Source organism: Lampris incognitus, chromosome 7, assembly GCF_029633865.1.
Source record: "Lampris incognitus isolate fLamInc1 chromosome 7, fLamInc1.hap2, whole genome shotgun sequence".
In the NCBI taxonomy this organism is placed as follows: Eukaryota; Metazoa; Chordata; class Actinopteri; order Lampriformes; family Lampridae; genus Lampris; species Lampris incognitus.
Window position 1 is genome coordinate 46,097,008 of NC_079217.1, and position 20,175 is coordinate 46,117,182.

The 20,175-nt window shown below is 45.3% G+C and overlaps 1 protein-coding gene across 2 annotated transcripts in view; it reads right to left on the reverse strand.

The window, feature by feature from the left end:
- Positions 1 to 1,593: 1,593 nt before the first annotated feature.
- The window catches only part of brip1 (BRCA1 interacting helicase 1), a 97,185-nt gene continuing 78,603 nt past the window's right edge, over positions 1,594 to 20,175 (reverse strand). For both annotated transcript variants that reach the window (XM_056283391.1, XM_056283390.1), the window contains exons 16-20: positions 16,712 to 16,833; positions 5,934 to 6,046; positions 5,767 to 5,849; positions 5,121 to 5,462; positions 1,594 to 3,071 (exon numbers count right to left, since the gene is read on the reverse strand). In XM_056283391.1, the coding sequence (XP_056139366.1) occupies positions 2,188 to 3,071; positions 5,121 to 5,462; positions 5,767 to 5,849; positions 5,934 to 6,046; positions 16,712 to 16,833 (1,544 nt within the window). In that variant the 3' untranslated portion in view covers positions 1,594 to 2,187. The remainder of the gene's footprint in view (positions 3,072 to 5,120; positions 5,463 to 5,766; positions 5,850 to 5,933; positions 6,047 to 16,711; positions 16,834 to 20,175) is intronic.

Below are 20,175 nucleotides of genomic sequence, written 5' to 3' on the forward strand. Positions count from 1 at the left end.
GTCACCCATGATTACATAAACATGGGGCAGCTGAGGCAGCATGATGGCATAGTGGTTAGCGCGGTTGCCTGGGCGGCACGGTGGCGCACTGGTTAGCGCGGTCGCCTCGCAGCAAGAAGGTTCTGGATTCGAGCCCCGGGGTAATTCAACCTTGGTGGGTCATCCCGGGTCGTCCTCTGTGTGGAGTTTACAAGTTCTCCCCGTGTCTGTGTGGGTTTCCTCCGGGTGCTCCGGTTTCCTCCCACAGTCCAAAGACATGTGGTTCAGGTGAATCGGCTGTACTAAATTGCCCGTAGGTATGAATGCGTGTGTGGCCCTGTGTGATGGCCTGGCAGCCTATCCAGGGTGTCTCTCCGCCTGCCGGCCAATGACTGCTGGGATAAGCTCCAGCATCCCCGCGACCCTGAGAGCAGGATAAGCGGTTCGGGTAATGGATGAATGGATCAGCTGAGAGAGCTGATAAGGCAGCTTGACGGAATACCAGCCTCTGTGCTTCTCTGCACAAATCACACAGTGGTGAAATGTGTACTGTACGGGGACAAATCATATCAATCCCATCACACTGACTCAGTACTTAATATTGGCTTGATTAAATGAGAGCAACCCTTCATCCATAAACAATCAAATAGGACCCTTAACATTCTGATTAAAAATGGTCTACAACCATAAATAATTTTCACATTACATCAAAAAATATCCTAAATAGAAGAGGCTAGTTGTTAACGACACCGAATTTCCCAAAGAGACATGACAGGAGTGGCCTGTAATGTTATACTGGCCTATATTATAATAAACTGTAGTAAAGTCCATAGTCGGCGTCCGAGTAGCGTAGCGGTCTATTCCATTGCCTACCAACGCACGGATCGGTGGTTCAAATCCCTGTGTTACCCCCGGCTTGGTGGGGTGTCCCTACAGACACAATTGGCCATGCCTGCGGGTGGGAAGCTGGATGTGGATGTGTGTCCTGGTCACTGCACTAGCGCCTCCTCTGGTTGGTCGGGCCGCCTGTTCAGGGGGAGGAGGGGAACTGGGGAGAATAGCGTGATCCTCCCACGCGCTACGTCCCCCTGGCGAAACTCCTCACTGTCAGGTGAAAAGAAGTGGCTGGCGACTCCACATGTATCGGAGGAGGCATGTGGTAGTCTGCAGCCCTCCCCGGATCGGCAGAAGGGATGGAGCAGTGACCGGGATGCCTTGGAAGAGTGGGGTAATTGGCCAAGTACAACTGGGGAGAAAAAGAAGGAAAATCCAAAAGAAAAAAAAACCCTTTGAAGCCATGATTGTATGTTTATGTAAATTGAGCTGGTAAATTAGTTCATTAATGAAATCTTTAACCTGTACTGTTGAAATTGGGTTCATAAAGACATTTGAGACCACAACAAAACTTAGATTGGATTTAAAATAAAAAGTGCAAAGGCTACACTGCGATATGTGTGGCATCTTCATGTCAAACGTACTTTGTGCAGCTCATCCTCTTCATCACTACTTGCTGCTACATGAGGAAACTGGATGATTGACAAGCATGTTCTTGAAAGTTGTTTCTAATAAAAGACCACGGCAGGATAAATGATCAGGGAGCGAACAATATCCATAGTAAAAATCAGATCTTTTATTTCTATACATGAAATAAAAATAACATCAATAAAAATAACGAGTAACAGATATGAATATATTTCTTGAGGTCACCCACATTTGAACGTGCTGATGAGCACATGTTCCTCCACCCCTGCCCTAAACACCATCACGTTTATAGACATGATTATTATGTTTGGAAGACTGAAATGTTAATGTAAAAAATCAGGGTCTCTTATTTAGGTTAAGTCAAGCGCGTTTACAGCCCCCACAATTCTTACAGACACTGAATTTACCTCATTAAAACCCAGAACTGAACAATGCAGCGTTTTCCTGGAAAATAATGGCAAACTCATTCTCACATCTAAACGGTCTGTTAAAACTGGAAAGTGAATTAACATCAAAACTGCAATTTAAATAATGTTACTTGGTTATGCGGTATTTAACTGATAACAGCAGTTAGATGGCATTAATGGCCTTGAAAAGGCCATGCTGTCATGTAGATGAGGTTGAATGATCTGAGACGTGAGCTGGCCTGGCTGTGCCCATGATGAAGCCTGTTCATTTATGGTAATAATCTGTAGGCTCACTGCCTGAGGCATAACCATGACACAGTTAGTAAAGTTTACCTGATGGAGCACAGGGAGCCTTTTGTCTAGATCTGGAAAGTCTGTTTGTCCTGATTCCTCTCATTCTACCCTTACCCTCCATCTGCTCGGCCTCCTGACCTTTCTGCTGGGCTCTGGCTTCTTCTAATGCATGGGACAGCATTTTTGCCTGCCCACTGCAGCTTATCCCACTCTGCAATATACCCTCCCGGGCTGTTTGATCCAGGTGTGAACTGTCCTCTCCAACTGAGAGAACACCATCCCCCTGGCCATCAACACCGGAAGCATTACCGTCCTTGTCGCTTAGAACACGGTCTGAGTCCGCAGCATCTTCTGGCAGCACTTGAGGTGTCCAATTAGATACAGCCACGTTGCCTACTGCTGTAACTGTCCCATGTGTTGACTCTGGACTCCCTCCTCCCTCTGACAAGCTATTATCCTCAGCTTCAAAGAGTTCTGGAGTAAAGAAGATTGTCGGATCTTCCTCCACTTCACTTTCTTCAGACTTGGCTATGTTGTCTACTGAGGGCTGTTCACATTCACCGGCAGGAGGAACGGTGACTGCAGAGAGCTTAAGGGCCAGAGTGTGATGTGCTTCTTTAATTTCACTGGATCCCTCTCTGGTACTCTGTTGTGGACAACATAACGGTCTCCTCTCTTGAATGACAGAGTTCTCCTGAATCTCTTTGCCCTCAGTGCAAATAGCAGGTTCAATAATTGAGACTGCTGTTGTAGAGATTGGCATCTTGCTGCAGAGAGAGCTGCTCAGAGGGGGAGAGGTACAAAGGTGCTGCACAGGAAGAGAGATACTGGTGCTCAGTGGATCTTCAGCCCAAGTGGTTTGCTGGAGGAGGGGCTCTGCTGGGGAGCGATGCAGCCCCATGTGAGAATCTGTATAAACAAGACATCCTTTAGTATACTTAGCATACTAAATCTGTGTGCAAAAATTTGAATGATTTTTCTAACCCTCAAATCACAAAATGACAGATCTACGGAAAAGAGACAACAGAAAGTTCAAATCACCTTCAAGCATTTGAATCTGATAATGACATGAAACAACTGAAGCATTAGGGGCAGCAATATCATTTCATTAAGCTGTGAACCGTATGCTTCCGCTCAATATAACCCAAACAGGATTTAATTAAAAGCAACAGTTCAACATCTGCTCATCTGCTTGCTCCAGCACCACTCAGGCACGCAAAATACCTTACAGGGATGAGGCAAGCCACTCAACTCACCCCCATGACCCCATCTCAAAACAAAAGCCAACATACGCCCCCGTCACAGCCTGATACGCAACTGCCACAACCTTCAGCTACTAGATTCAGTATAGGAATAGCTCAACACTGTCATGACCGTTAAATGTGTGATAGTTGTAGCATTCAAGGTGATGTCCGTACATATCATGGTACATAAAGGTGATACCAACCTTTTCATTTATGTTTATGTATATATTCAGAAGATACTTTGTGAATGTGCATACATACATACATACATACATACATACAATGAAATTCATTCTCTGCATTTAACCCATCCTCTATATACACACTAGAAACAGCGGGTGGCCGTGTACACTAGGAGCAATGGGTAGCCACAGTGCAGGGCGCAGGGACCAACTCCCGTTCTTTGTCATTGCCTTGGTCAGGGGCGCGCGCAGGAGTGTTAACCTTAACATGCATGTCTTTGATGGTTGGAGGAAACTGGACCACCTGGAGGAAACCCACGCAGACACGGGGAGAACATGCAAACTCCACACAGAAAGGACCTGGGGTGGCTTGGGAGATCGATCCCAGGACCTTCTTCCTGTGAGGCAACAGTGCTAACCACTGGGCCACCGTGCTGCCCACCATGGTGGCCCACTGCATAATCTATGGTATAATACAAATATTCTGATAAAAAATGTCTTTCAACTAAATGTAAGCATAAGCACATATTGAAAAACATAAAAATGGAAACCTTTAGTTATCCTTCACAACGACCCTTACTCACTCTCATTTAACTTGGGGTGACATAAATGTGGCATTTTATCATTTTAATCAAAGGCTTGCAAAAAATGTCATAATTTAATTTTTCTGTCATGAATGAAAAGAACGGCAGTACGCACTGAGATTGAAGTTATGAAGCAGCACTTTTTGAATTTTTACTTGTGTTGAAAATATGCTAAAATAGTGCGAATGTCGAGATTTTTCCCCTACACAACATTAATTAGCTGTAAGGTGACAATTTTTTTCTAACCGATGGTTTCTGTGTTATTTTTTGTTCTGGCATCACAGTCAAGGACCTCAATGCAGTTGGCTTAAAAAATAACTGTAGTAGCTAATTATAATTTCAGTAAAACAAATATATCCTGCATACATCCTTTCTGCAGTTACTTATTAGGCTCTTTAATTGCTGGTAATTTCAGATTTATTTTATTTTAAGTTCAAACCTAGAAGTACGATCTGTCAATTATCCGACTATCAATATATTATAATCTTTTCATAGTGCAGATTTAAATACATTATTAATAATTTATGGGTCAAACTGAATAACCAACACAAAGAGAATACAGCAAGGAATTGAGGTTTACCAGAACAGAAAATTAAAATGATTATTTTAAAGAGTGGCGAGGACTCTGTCAGACATGACAAGGAGCTGCTTCATGGTGAATGTGACAAAAACGCCCAGTGTCTAAGTCGGAGAGTACTGCTGGCGTCGTGCGTGGCTGCCGCTTCTCCCTCTCGTAGCCCCCCTTCCCATCCACCCCTGTATATCTGTGTTATGTTTATCTGTTGTCTTGTTTCACCCCATTTATTGTAAACCCACTTTGAGTGTTAGAAAAGCGCTATATAAGATTGATTTATTAGTATTATTATTAAAAACGATGACTTGATCACTGTGTTGACACTGTGACAGGCCCCGTGCTCCTCGATTTATGTCATCCACGAAGATGCTCACCTGCATTTCCATATTGTCCATGTCCCACAGACAGGACAGAGATGGCGGAGAGAGCTCTAGAGTCCGTGCTGTGAGGATTGTCTTTGTTCTGTTGGACAACTGACTGAGGTGTTCGTGGCTCTGAGGCCTGGGAAGGATCATCTGAGCTGAGGCAACACACAGGCAGCTCTTCTGTGGATGTTGAGCTGTGACTGGCTGAGGACGAAATGGAGGTCAAGTTCTGCTTACTTGCATGGGGTGCTTCTGCCCCCTTCTGAGAGTCGGAAAATGCCGCAAGTGACCGCATGGCTTCATTGAAGGTGTCATGATGCCGGACCAGCTGGCGCACCCACTTGGAGAGACCTGGGTTATATGGAGACACATTCAAGGAAAACCCATTGTGTGCAAGGATGCACACACATGCACACACACATAAATATGGTTTAATTAGGCTAATTGTGATATAATCATTCATAAATAATTCAAGAACTTCTATATTCAACCAAATACAAAAATAGCACATTGTGTACACAGTCAAAAAAACCCAACATGCTATATATTTTGAAGCATGACTTGTAAAGAATAATGGATAACCATTGCCATCTAGTGTCCAAGATGAGAGGCCGTCCTGTGAGCTTCCTGTGCACACTGGAATGAGCTTCCGTACCTGTGATGTACTTGTCAGGATTGCTCTTGTAGCGGTTGTCCACCAAGACAAGTGCTCCCCAGTCATTCCTGTGGCGGATGCATCTGCACAAGTTTTTTTTAAGTCAGACTGGAAAGACTGGTGACAGGATATCATGAGCTGGATGCAGGGAATAGATGTATTCTCACCTTCCAAGTGCCTGGTTTATAGCGCGATAAGCCTGGATTTCGTACCAGTGCCTGCCTGAGAGCAAGCCTCTGGTTTTGCAGTGCTGGTTATTATATTCCATCTTTAACCCAATCTGAAACGAAAAGGCACAACACAAGATGTATCGTCACATTGTGCTGCAGGTTTAAATAATATCAGGGGTAACGCAAACAGGACAGGCTTCTTGAAACCCTTTGAAAAATTGAAAAGGACAAGATCTCCCCGTCACCTCTTTCAAGAAGCAAATCACAATGATCCAGAAATATAACACGCCGCCATGCAGCTCCACTCAACAGTGTTGTCGTTTTCATGTCCACGCTTTCAATAATTCACCACAAAGCGAAACCCCACGTAATCGGCAAAAACACGAGAAAATAACGAGACACAAAAGAGATATGAGCATTGGCTTATTTAATAGAGGAACATTTTTAAAGTGAAATATTCAAATGAACCACATTTAGTATTCAGAGTTGATTAGCATAAGGCCACTAGGACGACGGCTACTTAAGACATGAGACAAATGTGCTATATAAAATGATAACCATAGCTGAGGGCGGCACCTGGTTGAGAGGGTTTAACACATGGTTACTGGTGGAGAAGTAATTAGATTATTCAGGGCTCTGAATTGGAAAGGTGAGAGGGCGAGGGATACAGGGCAAACCCAACCACCAGTCAATATCACTTAGGGCTTGAAGAGGTTAGTTAATGCCTGTCCTCACAAACAGATGTGATGTGAAAGGGGAGCAGAAGGGCTAAACAGAGGCCGTGACAGCGGGGAGCAGGGGTAGGAGGGGGTCAGAGAAGGTGGCCTGGTCGACACGAGCCACCTTTACACAAAAAACGTCGGGGTAAGCATCCATCCATTTGCATCTGTCGCGGCTGGTTTTTTGTGCTAACCTTTCAGAATTGACAAGTGAAAAGTTCAGCTGGCGTCTGACGGCCTGCCATGCCGGGCAGGCTGGCGCAGGGGGCACTAACCGCTTCTGACAGGTACCGTGTGTTTGCCCAGGGCACCTCAACACACACAGATGAGGCAGGTACAGGCTGTCCCCCTTCACTATGTTGTGTGTGTGTGTGTGGTGAGGGGGGGGTCACGCAATGCCACCACAGCCCGTCTTCATTTTTGCACGTTTAAAAAACAAACAAGTGGTCACAGAAACCTTAAATGTAGCTCTTAAATTGGAGCTATGCCTAATCCCATCACACCTTAGAAGCAAGCGCCACGTCACTTGCCTCAGCAGACAACATCCCTGCTGATACGGACAGACAGTTTTACTGTCTGTGAAAGAAATCTGAAAAGTGCGACTTTTGCAAAAAATATACAACAGTAAGGCAATCTTTCTTTGGAGATAAATTGTGAAAACGTGCCATGGGAGGGCTCGCAAAGTCCAGCGGGTCTATAGCGAGAGGTCTGCCAGTCAGTGAGACACCAGAGCGGTTAAAGAATCCACTTCTGAAACCAAAACCTGCACAGGGATGCTGTTAGCCTGGAGCCGACGGTGTCATCTAAATCTAATCAGTGTCCGACCCGTCGCGCCCCTGCTCGGCACCACATCAACGTTCAATCTGACGTGACAGGTTGCATATGTGAAAAAGACAATTCTGGCTTCTAGCAAATCTCCTAAATGTGCAAGAAACCAAAAGCTAGAAGGGATTAGTTAAAATGTCAGGAGATCGCCTGCTTGCTTTGGCCTTGTCCTCGACAGCTACCTGTTCATCCCTAAAAACATATATTTGACCACTAGGCATGATTCACAGCCGAGCGGGTCTGTTTGAGCTACATTTGAGAATATATGTGTGTGTGTGTGTGTGTGTCAGCATGCATACCCCTGGCGGTCCGGTACATCTTGTGCCTGTCACTGAGATTGCTAAGCGCCTCATCTGCCTCATGTGACCAAGCTGACAGCTGAGTGGCCCTTCCTCAGACAGCAACCATATGTGTACACACACTTACGAGGGCATCGAACTCGATCCCAACACACTCACGCTTCAGGTCACACGCAGCATACACATTCATGCAAATTCTATGAGGTAATGAAGTTTTTATAACATAATCGCTTATTTCATGGGAGATTAATTGCTAGTATGCTACATTACCAGCATCAAACAATTGGATTTACATTTATTTTTTCAGAAACTGGAATATTTTCACTTTGATTAGATAGTTGTATATCATAAAGCTCAGCCACACTGGTGCTTTCACCTTAAGAGTGTACAAGCTGACCATTTCATTTTAAGGACATATAGGATGACTGCAACAACTAGATTATGGCAGTTTCTAAAGTCCGCTCTCACTGATGGCGAGGAAGGTAGAAGCAGTGATTTATGTATTATAAGGTGTTCCCTCAGTAGCAAGTGATGATGCCAACCAGCAGGGCTCCCATCACCTATGGGATACCCATGAACCCCTCAACATCTCCCTTAGTCTTTCTTTGCTTCTGCATTCTCACCATCCTCAAGCGCTAAGATGCACTCAAACTTCAGTTCAAAAGAGACAAAAGGGGCATCTGGGTGGCGTGGCGGTCTATTCCGTTGCCTATCAACACGGTGCTCGCCAGTTCGAATCCCCGCGTTACCTCCAGCTTGGTCGGGCGCACCCACAGACACAACTTGTGTCTGTGGGTGGAAAGCCGGATATGGGTATGCATCCTGGTCGCTGACCTAGCGCCTCCGCTGGTCGGTCGGGGCGCCTGTTCAAGGGGGAGGGGGAACTGGGGGGAATAGCGTGCTCCTCCCACGTGCTACGTCCCCCTGGCGAAACTCCTCACCGTCAGGTGAAAAGAATCGGCTGGTGACCCCACATGTATCGGGGGAGGCATGCGGTAGTCTGCGGCCCTCCCCGGATCAGCAGAGGGGGTGGAGCAGCGACCGGGGCGGCTCGGAAGAGTGGGGTATTTGGTCGGATACAACTGGGGGGAAAAAGGAGAGGGGGAGAGACAAAAGTTGTCTGGACATCCTCTGGGTCTGTTGTGCCCTTCATTAGGAAAGAGCGCTGCCTTATCAGCTGCAAGTGTTGTTTTATTGCTTGTTAAGGCCGCTGATTGTTGTAACAGTGCACACACAGGACCTGGACGTTTAAAACACGCCACTGGAACTACATTTTATACATATTAACAGCTTCAGCACAGCTTTTCCTTGCTGCCCTTTCAAGTTCAGCCTTTGATCTTCGTGGCACCAGAACAAGAGAACAGTAAAATGTTGTGCTACGTGGTCGGGTTGTACAGTAGGACATTTGGCCTGTCTGAGAATGCAGGCCAAACAGCCATATAAAACACTAGCACCGTGAAAAGGAGGTGAACTATACGCTACTTGTCCTTGCAGTGGTATGTGTGCACAGTTGTGTGTGTGGGATGGAGTGAATGCATCAACATGTCTGGATGCGTGTCCTCGCTTCAGAGGAGGAGCAAGCGCGTGTAAGTGACTAATTAGAATAAATGTCACCGACAGTGGACAAAAAGTCTACACGCCCCTGTTAAAATGGCAGGGTTTTGTGATGGAACAAAGATAAATCACATCACAACCTTGTCCACCTTTACTGTGAAATGGCAACCTATAAAATTCAAGTGAAATATAAACTGAAACCTTTTAAGGGATCAAAATAAAAAGCTTATAATAACCTGGTTGCATAATTGTGCCCACCCCTAGACAAATATTCTGTTGAAGCACCTTCTGACTTTATTACAGCACTCTTTAAGAGTATCGGCTGTGGCACATTCTTGACTTGGCAATATTTTCCCAGTCTTCCATGCAAAAACATTCTAGATCCGTCAAATTGCGAGGGCATCTCCTGTGCACAGCCCTCTTCAAGTCACCCCACAGATTGTTAATTGGATCCGGGTCTAGGCTCTGGCTGGGCCACTCCAAAAAGTTGATCTTTTGGTGAAGCCATTCCTTTGTTGATTTGGATATATACTTTGGGTTGTTGTCATGCTGAAAGGTGAAATTCCACTTTTTAGCAGACGCCTGAATGTTTTTGCCAAAATTGACTGGTATCTGGAGCTATTCGTGATTCCCCCCCACTTTGACTAAAGCCCCAATTCCACTGAAGAAAAGCAGCCCCAAAGCCTGATGCTGACACCACCATGCTTCACTGTGGGTATGGTGTTCTATTGGGGATGCCCTGTTATTTTTGTGCCAAACATACCTTTTGAAATTATGGCAAAAAAAGTTCTAACTCGGTCTCATCGGACCATAACATTTTTTTCCCCCACATAGTTTTGGGAGACTGGATGTATAGTTTTTTTTAATTTTTAAATTTAGCCAGAACTGGTTTTTTTTGTGTGAAAAGGCTTCCATCTTGCCACCCTAACTCCATAGCCCAGACATATACAGAATACAGGAGATTGTTGGCTTGGTGGCGCAGTGGTTAGCGCAGTCGCCTCACAGCAAGAAGGTCCTGGGTTCGAGCCCCGGGGTAGTCCAACCTTGGGGGTCGTACCAGGTCGTCCTCTGTGTGGAGTTTGCATGTTCTCCCCGTGTCTGCGTGGGTTTCCTCTGGGATGCTCCGGTTTCCTCCAACAGTCCAAAGACATGTAGGTCAGGTGAATCGGCTGTACTAAATTGTCCCTAGGTGTGTGTGTCTCTCTCGGCTCTGTGATGGACTGGCGGCCTGTCCAGGGTGTCTCCCGGCCTGCCACCCATTGACTGCTGGGATAGGCTCCAGTATCCCTGCGACCCAGAGTAAGGATAAGCAGTTTGGATAATGAGGGAGTGATAATGAATGAGTGTTGTCACCTGTAGAGAGCAACCAGTATTTGCCAGAAATTCCTGCAGCTCATTTAATGTTTCCCCTTGGCAGCCTCCCTGACCAGTTTTCCCCTTGTCTTCTCATCAATTTTGGAAGGACGTCTTGTTCTTGGTAATGTCACTGTTGTGCCATACATCTTTACTGTGTTCCATGGTTTATCTAATGCCTCAGAAATTCTTTTGTACCCCTCTCCTGATTGATACCCTTAAACAATGAGATCCCGTTCATGCTTTGTAAGCTCTGAACTGCTTGGTTAGCTCTGAACGCAGACACATCCCCAATTATAAATAGGCGCGCACACTTAGGTAACCAGAATTATTAGGGTTCGGACTTGAACCCTATTGTTCTTGTGCTGTTTTATTTATTTATTTTGAATGTTTGCACAAACTCCTGTGAGACGGTAAATGGTACAGACATGACATTTTGCCCAATGATGGCAAGTTGTGTGCAAGGCATAGTGGCCCAGTGGTTAGCAAGGTTGCCTCACAGCAAGAAGGTCCTGGGTTCAAACCCCATGCCGTCCCAGGTCCTTCCTGTGTGGAGTTTGCATGTTCTCCCGTGTCTGCGCGGGTTTACTCCAGGCGCTCTGGTTTCCTCCCATCATCAAAAAGACTTTTATGTTAGGGTTAATAGGGCCTGTACCCCTGACCAAGGCAATAGGAAGAAGAACTGGAGTTGGTTCCCAGGCGCTGGACCTCAGCTGCCCACTGAAATGACAAATGTTCCTGATTCCTGAGCTTGCTGAGATCTTATTCAGTTTTCAAGATATTGTAGCGACCAGAGAGGGCCGCTGCTCTATCAGCAGTTATGCGCTGGGGCGGAGCACAAGGGATTCTGGGACTGTTAACGTTCATGTTCAAATTGTTGTTTTAGTTCATGTTTTGGTTATTGTTGTGTTGTTTGTTTGGGGGTTCGGCAACCATTTTGGGAGCAAAAATAAAAGTACTCCCGGGGTCGTGCGGTGTATGGGACACGAGAGCTGCCATTAAAATGAAATCTCTGCCTCTTGCCTCCTGCTTTCACACCAGCTTGCCAGATTGGTGTCAAAAGTGGGACCTCGCTGAAAAATGGAGAGCTCTGGGGTTCCTGCCAAGCCCCACAGCGACCAGGTGCGGAACCTCGAGTCCTAGGTAATTCAGTGAGGTCTGTCAGCGGCTGGGGGTAAAAACAACAAGGATAACATTGCTCCATCCTCAAAGTAACGGGCTGGTGGAGCAGTTCAACGGCACCCTAGCCACCCAGCTTGCCATCCTCACCAGCCAACACAAGCGGGACTGGGACCACCACCTGCCCCTGGTCCTGTGGTCTTACCGGACTGCTGTCCAGGAGTCCAGCAAGTGCACGCCTGCTGCCCTCATGTTTGGGCGGGAGCTCTGGACACTCATGGACTTGGTGTTTGGGGTCCCGCCTGAGCCAGAGATGTCCAGGGGGGGGGGGGGGGAGAGAAGAAATGGACAGCCTCCGGAGACTGAGGGATCGCCTGCAAATGGTTCATGACTACACCAGTTGGGCCCAGGCCAAATCCGAGGTATGACAGAAGAGGGCTTATGACACACGGAGTCTTGGGCAGGCCTTCATGCGAGGGGATAAGGTATGGGTGTATTGTCCCATTCGCAAGAAGGGGATTACCCCCACTGGCGGGGGCCCAGCGAGGTCATGGGCAGGATGTCTGAGGTGGTGTACCAGGTGTGCATGTCCAGCCAGAGGCACATGGTGGTGCTGCATCAGGACAGACTCTCCCCATACTGCTGCCTTGTTCTGCCTGTTGTTGGGGCCAGGAGCGACAGTAGCACCCCATGCGCCGATCAGTGTGCTTCTCCCCCAGTTGTGCTTCCTGTGAGCCCCAGGCGGCCTGTTCGCCAGCGATGGCACCCTGGAAATTTGAGGAACTATGTATTGGGGGATGGGGTTGTCGGGAACAACTGACCCCTCAGATGGGGGCCATGTAGCGACCGGAGAGGGCGGTCTCTCTGACTATCGGCAATTAAGCGGTGGGGTAGTGCAGGAGATTCTGGGACTGTTAACGTTTGTGTTCAAATTGTTGTTTTAGTTCATGTTTTGGTTATTGTTGTGTTGTTTGTTTGGGGGTTCAACTCGGACTGAGTAGAAGACCATTTTATTGACTGACTGACTGACTGTAGGACCGTGACTGAGACCGATGTTCTTACTAGTGACTTCAGGGGGGAAAGCCGTTGTTCGGCAACCATTTTGGGGGCAAAAATAAAAGAGCACTCCCGGGGTCACGAAGTGTATGGGGACACGAGAGCTGCCATTAACACGAAACGTCTGCATCTTGCCTCCTGCTTTCACACCAGCTCGCCACAATATTGACCAATGAACTTCGGAAGGGCATGGCTCAGCACGTATCGACCCACGTCACCAACCACTGGGCCAATCATCACAAAACTGGCAGGATATGTCCACATAAGTACATGAAACATACCCTGAAAGTGTCATTCAAATCGACCATTAGGGGGCACTACAAATGTAAAAATGGGAGTGGCATAACACAAATCAAACTATAAATCAAATTGTTTGTCGAATCATTACAAAACTTGCGGGATGTTTCATAATAATGTTGAGCCACGTGTTTAAAACTGCTTCGAAATTGCTTAACAGGGGGTGCCACCAGTTCCAAACACACATGCGTGGGCCTGGCGCAAATTTGTCCATAAATCAATGACACTTTGTCAAAACATCACCAAACTTGCTAGATATGTTTAATTAGGCTCTTGAAGCTTTCAAACTTCTAACGGTCTGTGTTCGTTTAAACCCCGGAATTGACACTTGTGGCTATATTTATAAGTTTTGTAGTTTCCCTTTTTTCCTCCCTAAAATGTTTGATTGTTTTTCACTTTATTTTTATAGGTCGGAAAAAAAAACAGTGGAGAAAGTTCTGCCAATTTAGCTTGGTTTCATTTTTTACAATCACAAAAAACTGCCATTTTAACAGACTTTAGACTTTTTATATTCACTGTACATTGGGGTGTGTGCAGTGTAGGGCTGGATCTGAATATTCAGCAAGCCCTTCACTGGGTACGTATTTGGTTTTCAATTTTGGGATTTGGATTTTTTTTTTTTAATTTCTGGGCTAAATATAGAATATCAATAAAGGTGAACTGCAAAAATACATTTGGTCAGCACATCCTTGTACTACATTTATACTTTTTAATTGCACTGTTAAAATTTGGAAATATATACCATCTCAGCTTGGGCACGTGACTTCCCTCTCACTCACAGCAGTGATGTCACGCTTCAGTTCAGGTTAGCTGTTAAAGGGAAGACAAAATGCTGCAAGAGCTCAGCTGTGCTGCAGTTATTATAAATGTGCTACCTCATTCTATTTATTACAGTTTGCTCATTTATTTCTCATTCTTTACTGTGTAGGTCATTGGTAAAAACAACAATTGTATTTCTGAGCAATTTGTGATTTCTTTGTTCGAAAAATCTTGGAGTATTACACTGTTAAACCCACTGTTACCTGCTATCTCATTAAAAGCATTGTTATAACAGAAATATGGATGTCTTGTATCTCTGACTTGTTAGGTTCAGGTTGTACAACGTTACAGACTGAGGCTAATGGCACACGGTATTTGGAACTGGAGTTGGTCCTCGCGCGTTGCACTGCAGCTGCCCACTGCTCCTAGTGTATAGGAAGGGTTAAACGCAGAGGACAAAATGCACGAGTACTGAGAAATGATGAGAAATTATAAATAAATATACATCTTTTCAATATAAATCTCAGATACAAATAAATATAATATATAAATTTGTGATAAGCTCTGTGATGGCCTGGCGGCCTGTCCAGGGTGTCTCCCCACCTGCTGCCCAACGACTGCTGGGATAGGCTCCGGCATCCCCACGACTGAGTAAGGATAAGCAGTTTGGATAATGGATGGATGGATGGATATAAATTTGTTGGAGCTAGTATGCTGTTTCTGCACTTCTGTTTCACAACACTTTGTCAGGCATTGTCTCGGATTCGGAGCCTATTATTATGAGCATTTATGTAGCGCTATAATTTATCAATGCTAAGAAAAAAATGTCACAAGCTTTTATTATGATACAAGAAGTGCATAAATGGGTCCTTGTTCAACCAAATCCCTTGGGATTACAAACATGCATCAAATACACCAAACCTTTTGGAAAATATTTTTCATTAACAAATAACAAAAACAACAATACTGTACAACAGAATCCTAAACAATTAATGCCTTTAATTCAATTGAAAGACACGTGTTGCATCGCTACGCTATCTATTTCAGCCGAGAACGGAGAAATGTCTGAGTCCTTCCCATGTCATGCCCCCCGCTGCCGTCAAAGCTCTGAATATTTGCTGTTGATTATGACCGATGCTCCGGAGCCCAAAAAGCGCTATTCGGGACAGCTCTAGTACAGTGACGCAAACGTTTCAATATACTGTGAGACATACTGTATACATGTCGAGGTGTGGATTTGTTTTATACAGAGCATTCATCCATGTAAGTCTATATACATGTTAACACACAATAGAGTATGTGTGCGCTCTTGTACATATGCGTCTATGTTTGACCCCTTAAATAGCCTTGCCAGCTCTCTGACAGTGGAATACAGTTGTACCTGTGGCTGCCCTACTGTGCCGTTTTCGCAAGCTGTCAGGGCCAGGCAAAGGAAATGGCAGGCACACTGCTCTGACAGTCATTAGTGTCAGTGTCCCTATCCCCTCAGCAGTCTAATGGGGTCAGCTCACAGACCTTTGCATCCCCCCAGGGCTCCTCTGGGAGCATGAACAGCTGACACAATGCCACAAAACCTCTGTCCTTGACAGAGGAGAGGACAGAAGGAGGACAGAGGATAAATGGAGATGGGGAGAGGACGTGGAAGGCAGAAAGGGCAAAAATCAAAATTTGGGGAGTGGTCAAAAATTTGATGGGAATGGTGAAAAAATTGATACAGAAGAGGGGGACAATGAAAAAAGACAATTAGATAGATGAAGACGGCCTATGTCTTATTTGAGAATCATTTATCACAGTATTTATTGTACCACACATGGGCCAATTGGCAACAGATATGCAAAAATAGGTCAGATAAATGAATAAATGGTGGGACTGCATCATAATCATAAAATGAACACAATGTCCACTTTGGGAAAATCTGTTACCAATTAGTGAAAGTTGATTTAAAAATCAAGAGATATATTGATGCAACTTTCATAAGAAATTAAACTGTAAAGTCAGTGTCACCAGTCACCACCACCAACCAGCCACAGAAGTCAAAATGATAAGCTTTGACAGGAGACGGGGGCTCTCTAAGGAACTGAGCACAGGTAGCGAACACAAATATTCCCGTTGCCACATCACAACATGGCATTTACAATGTGGAACCTCCTCACAGTTGGCCAGCCCCTCCCTTTAGGCATCCCTAGCTTTTGGCCTCATCAGCTATCTTCTTTTGTCCTCTACCTCCATCAATTCATCTCCTGTTTCAATCTTTGGCTTCAAACCCAAACTGACACCAGGGCCTGACACCTTGCCATCATAGCAGCATGATGGAGATCATCCATCTTCAGTGGAACAGACATGATAAAAAAAAATCAAAACAGCTTCAGCATGTCCCACCTAAAGTTAGAATATTAAAGGCTGACAGTTTACGCTAAGGTAAAAAAGAAGTCAATGAATCAATAAGGCGTCAATCACCTGCAAAACAGGTTTTTGGAAGCTTCACTGTGATTTAACAGGAGGTAAGAAGGGAAAGGGGGAGGAAAAGACTTTAAGGTCAGCGTTGTCTGCTAAAGATTGGGGAAACAGTACAACCATACTTGGATTTTTTTTCCACTAAAAGATGATGTTCTGTTTCGTGTGTGAAATGAACTCTTATATTGTGCCTATCAGTATCAATTTCACCTTTCACAAAAAAGAGGACATGATTCTTCTTGAAACACCTACAGGTTACAGCACTTTTTTTAATTAAAAATAAATTGGACCTTAATTGAAAATATTCCATTTGAACACATCAGTTTATCCCTTTACCCACCTGTAGATCTTTGATGTTTGGGAAGGGAATGCCAATGGTTACCACTGCCCTGGCGTTGTCGTCTGTGAAGTCCAACCCTTCGCTTACTTTCCCTCTGCAGACACCAATCAACAGTGCTCCATCTATAACAATGAAAACAAAGAAACAAGTGAGCCATGAAACTTGCAAAAACATTGGATACTATTTACACACATATAGGCATTCATGTTGTGCCTAAACAGGGGCACTTTATGAAGGGGGGGGGGTGAATCAATTCATCCCCTGTAAGCTTTTTCAAGTTTTGTTTTGTTGGCACCTCCTAAATTTAATGCTTTCAAATATTTTTTTTATTTCACTAATTCTGTATTTCACAGCAAACATGTTTGGTGTGGTTTGAACAAACTGGTGCATTTGTCAATTTTTCCACTTCCAGTGTGGGAAGATGGCAGCGCAAATTCACATTTGCGGTGGCCTCACCCAGTGCTGTCGGTGCAGTGTTGTTGTCCACGTCTCCGTCTAAATTTTTGTCTTCGTTTGCTGGCTGGGAGAGCTGGCGCTGGATCGGCTTTGAGAGCTTGGTCGGCTGCGCTGTGGGCCCAGGGACCGCAGACTTGCCAGGAGCTGCACCCAATAAGGTAACACCGAGGGCGGTCTGACAGGACGTGGAAGCGGGACAGGCTAAGCTAACCACTAGCCCATGCAGACCGGCAATTCCGATAACACCGAGGACGGTCTGGCAGCAGCCTCACCTGGCGTTGACTGGTGTTTTTGATGTCATCGTGTGGCGAGGTGTCAAGGGTGTCTGGCTGGGAGAGCTGTCGCTGGATCGGCTGGGAGGACTTGGTCTGCCTCGTCCAGTTGCCACAGGGACCACAGCCCCTGCCTGGATCTGCGCCCGAGGAGGAGACACGGAGGGCGGTCTGACAAGACGTGTAATCGGGGCAGGCTAGGCTAACTGCTAGCCCATGCAGACCAGCGGGTCCAACAGTTATCCTGGCTGGCGTTTGTTCCCTAAGACAGTGTTTTTTTGGGGTTTTTTTTTGGATATGTGTTAGTTTGAATATGTGTGTTCTTGTAATTCCTGAATGTGTTTTTGTCTGTGTGTTGCACTGCTGTGGGCTGGAGGAAACGGCATTTCGTTTCACTTCATGTGCGCAAGTACATGAGGTGAAATGACAGTGTTCCTGATTCCTGATTTAGCCCGATTTGTTTGGGCTTCTTTTAATGATGTCATCTACACACTGGTACGGGCAAAACAACCACACCGAGACCACCTGAAAAGGTAAGTCATTTGTGGTGTGAACGCTTACCAGTACCAAACTCAGGGAATCATGCAAATTTCAAAACAGGATTTTCCAAAAATGAGGCATTTGACCTCATCATTTGTCCATGTTTGCACCCTTATTTGCAATTTCTGTTATTGTGATTCAATGTCTGAACGACCAAAACTTACTTGGCTAATTCTAATGAATATACTGAAGAACACGCCAATAATGACCAATCAAACTGACATGTGAGAGAATGGAGATGTCTAAGCTGAGTTTGTGGCGCTATCTTTTAAATTTTAAGATACTTTGACACAGCACTGTGTGGGAGAAACACCTTGAAGCATCTGCTGAAATCCATTAGCTTGGGCTACAAACAGGAGAGTGTGAGGTTTGTGTTTGAGCTGAGTGACTCACGCGACCTGTCTGTCTAAAATACCAAGGTCCAAGTTTGTACAAGATGCAAGTGGAATGCGATGCAGATGGTAGACCAGGCCATCAATCGACTGGAATACCAGGAGATTGTTGGCTTGCCGCAGCCAGGCTGGGCCTGTTTCAGATGGAGAACAACAACCAAGATGTGGTGCAAAGCTACAAAGAAGGAAAGGAAAGATGTTGCGATCTTTGAAGTTGTGAAGATGGAAGAAGAGAGCTGTGAGCCAACAGCAACAAGGGAGCTGGACAACCTGGGAGGCTGTGACCAACAGGGCCGTTACATGGATGGATATGTGGAAGATCTTCAAGCAAGGCTGAGCTTCCTGAGCCACCAATGATACCTTTCCCAGTCCCTGGAACCTGAACCTCTGGTATGGCCTCAGAGGAGACCTGCCAAATCTGTGACTCCCAGAACCCGAGCTTGCAACAAATCCTTTCTGGCTGCAAGGCAGCGTTGATGCAGGGCCGATACTGATGGTGCCATGACTGAGTCCTTCGGAAGCTAGCCAAAATTCTGGAGGCGCACAGGCTGAAAGTAATCAATCAATTTTATTGAACATGTTAAAGAAAACATATAAGAAATAAAAGCAAAATAAACAAACAAACAAAATCATTGCCAACATACAAGCGACAAATAAGCAACTCAAGTAATATTGATCATGTTCAAAAAGGGTAAGAAGTTGACAACTTTTCTAGTCCACCCCCTTATACTATTCATGCATTCTTCTTCTTTTGGCTTGTCCCGTTTCTCAGGGGTCGCCACAGCGGATTTTTGCCTTCCATAGCTTTGTCTAATGCCTCCCTCTCCCGCAGTCCAACCCTCCTCATGTCCTCCTCTATCTGGTCTTTCCATCTTTTCCTTGATCTTTCTCTTTTCCCTTTGCCAGGTATTTCCAGGTCCAATACCTTCTTTCCTATATAGTCTATGCCTCCTCTCTACATGTCCAAACCATCCAAACCAGAAGTTGATCTTGAACGTAGCTCTTCATTTCTCTTCTGATCTTTTCTAGTCACTCCCAAGGACCAATGCAGCATGTTCATCTCTGCTACCTGCAATGTAGATTCTAGCCTCTCTGTTGTTGTCACTGTGTCCATACCATACAGCAAGGCAGGCCAAACCATTGGTTTGTATATTTTGCCATTTACCCTCGACGGCATGCTTTTGTCACAAAGTACTCCAGCTACCTTTCTCCATGAATTCCACCCAGATTGTATCCTTTTCTTGACTTCCTTCTTACCGCCACCTTGTCTGTATTGTCGATCCTAAGTACTTGAACTTGTTAACTTCTGGGACATCTTCTCCTAAGGTCAATCGTGGACTTTCTACTTGCTTATCTATTTATACACAGGTGTTAAGGCAAAATTCAAATGGCTTTATTGGCATGACGATGTACATATTGCACATAAGATGTACATATTACATATAAATCGTTGTTCTGCTGATATTTAGTCCTCTAATCTCTAGCGCTTCTCTCCAATCTTCAAGATCTCTCTCCAACCTTTCCTTGTCCTTGTTTGCTACCATGATGTCATCAGCAAACATCATGCTCCATGGTGGCTCTTTCTTAAGATGTTATGTGAGGCTATCCATCAGTATCACAAACAGGAAAGGGCTCAACGCCAATCCTTGATGCAGTCCTACCTTTACCTCAAACTTGTTTGTTGTTCCCACTGCACATTACACTATGGTCTTACAGTCCCTGTACATGTCCTGAATTATGTTGAGGTAACTTTCTGCTACTCCTATCACTCTCAGGCAATGCCACAACTCCTCTCTCGGTACTC